This window comes from Lipotes vexillifer, unplaced genomic scaffold, assembly GCF_000442215.2.
Source record: "Lipotes vexillifer unplaced genomic scaffold, Lipotes_vexillifer_v1.1 scaffold289, whole genome shotgun sequence".
Taxonomy (NCBI): domain Eukaryota; kingdom Metazoa; phylum Chordata; class Mammalia; order Artiodactyla; family Lipotidae; genus Lipotes; species Lipotes vexillifer.
The window spans coordinates 291,112-297,012 of NW_006797350.1; the positions used below are offsets into that span (position 1 = coordinate 291,112).

General features: G+C 40.2%; 1 protein-coding gene across 1 annotated transcript in view; it reads right to left on the minus strand.

The window, feature by feature from the left end:
- Nucleotides 1-2,978: 2,978 nt before the first annotated feature.
- LOC103074383 (DNA topoisomerase 2-beta-like) overlaps nucleotides 2,979-5,901 on the minus strand; it is a gene marked incomplete at its 5' end in the record, with an annotated part of 35,082 nt that continues 32,159 nt past the window's right edge. Inside the window, one exon of the mRNA XM_007469264.1 lies at nucleotides 2,979-3,248. Within this exon, the coding sequence (XP_007469326.1) occupies nucleotides 2,979-3,248 (270 nt within the window). The remainder of the gene's footprint in view (nucleotides 3,249-5,901) is intronic.

Below are 5,901 nucleotides of genomic sequence, written 5' to 3' on the forward strand. Positions count from 1 at the left end.
CTTTGTTCCAGACAATGGATAGATAAACAAATGCTAAAGTTTTCCATGTTCTTATTTAAACTTCAGACAGCAGTTCATCCTGCAATGAAAATCTGAGGCTACGTTTGCCAAAAAGTTATTAAGCAGTTGTCATAGATCTGGCCTTCCCCACTATTGTTGGAGAAGTGACAGACTGAAAATACAATTATTTCACTCTTAGAAATGTATCCATTTTTAATTTGTATATTCTAGAAGTAAAAAGGAAAACTGAGTTTGAGTCCAAATTCTGCCAAATAAAAAAATCATATTGATATCTGTCTCATGGAGTTTTGGGAAGAAATAAATTAAAACCACACATAAAGTTTTTAGCATAGATCACCAGACTGGCATGTTGTATATGCCTGACCAGTATTACCTGGTAGCTATTATAGGGCAAATTAACCACCTTATTTTTATTATATGCGAATCATACATTTTTCTAAGTCCTAAAAAATAAAGTATGCAAAGTCTGCTGTATAAACTAGAAACTAAAGCATAGTATGGTAAAGCAAAATTCCCATGGCAAAATAGCTAGTAGGGGGGAAAATTGAGATTCAAACTCAGATCTGTCCAATTTCAAATTAATTGCTCATTTCAGTATGAAACTACATCTCATATATAGACCGACTTCTAAACTTCTCTATTATTAGCCTTAACTCCTAATCTAGCTATAATTGTAAATTCTTTAAGTAATTGCTTAATATGGCAAGAAAAAATACTAGTTATATAATACTTTATTATTTTCATGTCTGTTATAGGCAAAATAACAGATTTGTTCAGGTTAATAAGTATTTATTAAGTACCTAATATGCCTTAGGTTCTGCACTAGTTTAGAAAATAAGTGAAAATTAAGATAAAATTTACTAATTTCCTAAATCTCCCAAATTTCAAAAGTATGATGAATTCAAATATTGGTAGTTATAGCAAAAAATGGTAACCCGTTGCTGGGATTATAAATTAGCAAATTAACTTTGGACAGTAATTGTGTGTTATCTACTATAATGGAAAATATTGAATATCTGATTCTACTTTAGGTTCATAAACCAGATATTCATTTGCACATGTGGAAGGAGACATATGGAAAGATATTTACTGCACTATTATTTGCAGCAGAAAAAAAAGGTAACACCCTGAAGTTCAATAAGAAGGTGAATGGTAATTATGGTATATCTATGCTCTGGAACTTTATGAAGTTGTTACAGAGATGAGGGAGATTCATATCTATTTTTCCAGAAAGAATTATAAGACACTGTGGAGAGAAAAATGTCTCAGAAAAAGTGTGCTAATATTCAAACACACAGAGAAATTTATTTGTATTTCCCCCATTTTGCTAAAGAGGAAGCTATCTGCATAGAGAGAATAAAAAGCTTTCCAAGGCTCATGCAGATCCTTGAATACAAACCTAGAATCTATCTGGTACCTACAGACCATACTACAGACCATACTCTTGCCAGGAGATAGTCTTTTCCATTTACCTGATCAGGCTGCTTGGAACCCAAGAGTCTCCAATTTCTGGAGGGACCAGGCAGAGAGAAAAGAAAAAGCTTTCAATTCTACCCACAAGTATAGTTTACCAAATTGCTGTAAGTCATAATTAACTTGAGAGGAAGGGCTTCCCTATATCTGGAAAACACAGATCAAAACCAGTAACATACCAGACAAAAAACCATAAAAATTACAACCATATTCACCCATTCACTCAGTAACCAATCCTTCTGTTAACTTTTTATGAAGCCATCAAGATTTCCCATAGGATTCTTTTAATTTCTTACCCAGTTCAGTGGTATGATCTGAAATTTATCACAGACCTGTATTATCAAAAGGCCCTTCCTATGAATCTTTATAAAGATGAAGCACTTTTACAAAAGCATCAGAGTGCAACAGTCTATAAATGACAAAAGAACTAAAAAGGCAGTTAAACACCTGATTACAACGTAATCGATAAAGCAACTTGGTTACAATAACTAGAATTCTGACTGATTATAATCAGAACCCTTAAAAACTTTAATATCTGGTAAAAACCAAGAAGCAAGTAACTGTGAATGTTTGTCATATCAGCATTTCCTGAGTGGAAATCTTATGCTTTAGTCTTCCTCTCCTAAGAAGGCAAAGGTAGGCAAACAGACCCACGCAGCAATTAATGTTACAACATTTTATCCTATTTGAAATGACCCAGATAGTCAATGAATTCTCTTCATTTAACTTACTTTCACGTAACCAAAATCTGGAGAGACTATTTTAGATAGACATTCCCAAAACATAATTATTCCTATAGAGTTTACCTACAAGCTCTTACCTCAGTTACATTTACTTATAGTTTTATCATATCAAGTTACTTTCCTTGCTGACAAATTTGCAACAGACATAATATGGTCTTATTTGACTTTTAGTAAACCTAGGTACAACAGAAGTATTATACTTAACACTGATGACTCTAAATTAATCAGACCAACAAGCTTATGTACCTTCAATACCAGCTATCAATTCAGTACTGCTATGTCCCAGATCACATGAACCTGAAATTCATTTGGGACAGAGCCCACACGATCATTTACATCTCAAAGTCACAAGAAGAAGAGAAATACCAATTCCTTCTAGAAAGCTAACTTCCTCTAAGGGCATATGCAAAAAAAAACCAATTTTGTAATGTCAAAAGTGCCCCATCTTGGACATTTTCAGGGATTTTTTTTTTTTCAGTTTCTAAATAACCAATTCAGTTTCAACAACTAACAGTAATAGACAATAATACAAATAATTCACTCACAGTCACATGCCTCACTGTCAGAGGAGCCAGAAGCAGCATTCAAGCAAACCTTCGCCTTGCTGTCAGCTCTGCCTCTGTGGCCTTTCTTAATGCAAAAAGCAACAGCCAGCCCACAGCTGCGGCCACTTCTTTCGTCCCCTACTGGAAAGACGGCCAACATCTCCCCAACAGCCATAGGGGCGTCTGTGAGTTCTGCCTACTCCCTTGGCGGACCCTGTCCATCACGGACAGCCACCACAGGGCCCCCATTAGTGGAGAGCCACCCAGGGTTTCCTCCGCAATTTGGGGGATCACCCCTGGAACTTTCAGGACATTCATGGACGGCCCTCCTGGGGTTACCACCTGGAACTTTCAGGCCCCACAACTTTCCATCCCTGCCCATCCCGGTCCTTATATCTCGGCGCTTACGGGAGTCTCCTCGGTCTCCTGGCCTGCTCCGCCAATTGCTGGGCTGCACCCCGCAGGCCTACAAGGCCTGTACTTGCCCAGCTTCAAGACGCAGGAAAGAGCCCAGGGTCAGCAACAGAGACATCATGGTTTAATGGAAGGGGGAGCTTACCTGTCTGAAGCAAGGTCCTGGAGCGACACCCCACTGTGTGCAGCAGACGCAGGCAGGATGTGGCCACAGTCTTCACTCCTGGGAGGAGGGGAGGTTACCAGTTATAGGGGAATTGATGTCAGGTGGACTCATCCGTTACCCGGGAAACTAGCAAAGGGGCACGCCCCTCACCACCACTTTGATAAGCTATCAGGTGGAGATGTTCTGATCTGAAGGTTAGGACAATCACCAGCTGGGGCAGGGGCAAGTATGTAGGTAGGTCAGTCATGTGAGTGGGGTGTAGGTGAAGCAGGCACTGGCTGAGCAGGGGATGTACAGAGAGCAAGAGAACATCCATCTTGGGTGACCTGTTTATATAATACTCCTGAACCAGGAAGAATCAGTTACTAGACATGAAGAGAACCTCAGAGATTGTCACATATATACCTAAGGGCCTGAGAGGGACTGTGAGGGTAGTAAGAGGGACGACCCTTGGCTTTTCCTCTTCCCCGCCACTACTGCCCCTTTCTACTTTAACAGAGCAGCTGTAAATTGTTGTGGGTTTTCATCTGAGAGTTTGAGGGGAAAATTTTTTTAAGTGTTTTATGAAAACACCCATGTGAATCCAAATACCTCACATTAAAAATAAGGAAACCGGGCTTCCCTGGTGGCGCAGTGGTTGAGAGTCCGCCTGCCGATGCAGGGGACACGGGTTTGTGCCCCGGTCCGCGAAGATCCCACATGCCGCGGAGCGCCTGGGCCCGTGAGCCATGGCCGCTGAGCCTGCACGTCCGGAGCCTGTGCTCCACAACGGGAGAGGCCACAACAGTGAGAGGCCCGCGTACCGCAAAAAAAAATAAATAAATAAGGAAACTGAAACCGTTGCCCAGAGTCAGAAAGCAAAGAACCATAAATCAGAGCTCTGTCCTCCAAGTCCAGAGTGCCTTCTAGGTCACCACGCTGCCTCTATGTATTCTTAGATCTTAACCTGGGTGCCTCTGAACTATGAGAAAAATTTCCTACTGGAAAAGGCCACATGCAGGAAATTATCTTAGGGAGGCACCAAAGACCAAACAAATGGCAGTTGGGCCAAAAGAGGGAAACTAAAGCTGCAGATGGATAAGAAAGCGTGAGGAGAATTGCTTGAAAACATTTTTGCTTTCAACATACGTTTTCAGAGGTTCTGCTTTTCTCCTGGAGCTGGAATAAATTTTCAAAGGGGACTAATTGCACTTTCTTAGGGGAAAAAAAGAGTAATTGCTTCGCAGTTTAATTGAATGAGGATAGATTAGTTTCCGCCGATGGTTTGTCTCCTTTTAGTAGTGGAGACTCGCTGAAAAAGAACAGCGGATGAGCAGAGGAAACCAGCTCTTAGGGCCCAGACTGATGGGCACCCAGAATATAAACACTGGTCTCATTTTCTCTGTTGAAATTCTGGGGCATATTTGTCTTTCATTCACCCTTCATCATTAGTTCCTGTAGCCTTCACAAGTCACCAAATAGCTCCAAACCCAGAAATACTTTTTTATGATGTTGTATGAAAATATTAGACTAGAAAACAGGACACCTGCCTTAAATAAGCTGAGGAAAATCCCTTTTAACCTCACAGTGTCTCCTTTTTGCCATCTATAATGATAACTAAAGAAAATGAATTCATTCCAAGACTATTTGTTGATTAGTATTTAGGGAGTAACAAGTCTCTCACTCTGCATATTTCCTTCCAAATGAAAGGAGATCACTTCATGTACCTATTGGCTTCTCTCTGCCTCTGTACATACTGATCTTCTGGGAAGACAGTGGCCTTACCTGATGAGCTCCTTCCTTTTACATTGTAAGCTAGGAATCTGATCTGATTTTCCAGGGGTATATTTTTTTGCATCAGGCCAGTCTGGTATTGCCTGAGATACAGAAGGAGAGTCAGCTAATTCTCCAGTTAGTTGACCCATTTGGTTCTCATCCTAGCTTACAGCCAGTAATGTAGGTAATGCTTTCACCCTCCTCTACCACTCTGGTTCCTTCTCTCTCTCTGTTTTCCTGGAACACGTATGGAAAAGATGTCACCTCTCAGAGAATGTGACACCTTCAATGTGTCAGCTACTCAGCTAGATCTGGGTTGCAGTGGTGACATGGACAGAGAAAGACTCTTCAAATGGAGCTTGCAGTCTACTGGAAGAGACATAACATAAAAAGGAATAAACACATCTCTAAGATAATCATTTTATAATAATCTTATGAGACAGAGTAATTACCTGAGGGGGGTTACTTCAATTGGGTAGTAGTTACTTCGATGTATGAACTGGGTCTGAATAGGGAGAAATAGGCAGGTGTGTGAAAATTTGGGGAAAGAACATATCAGGCAGTAGGAAGAGCAAGTGAAGACGATCTTAGCATGTTCAAGGAACAGGAAAAAAAATGCTATAATAATAATAATAACTGGAGAAAGTGATAGATGGGGAAAATGTAGGGATATTAGAACAAAGTGATAGGTAGAAACGTATCTGTTCAAGTTAAAGTAATGCAAGAAACACTATTGGATAAAATATCACAGGCGTGCTACTTTTTTTTTAGGTGAGTGTAGGGA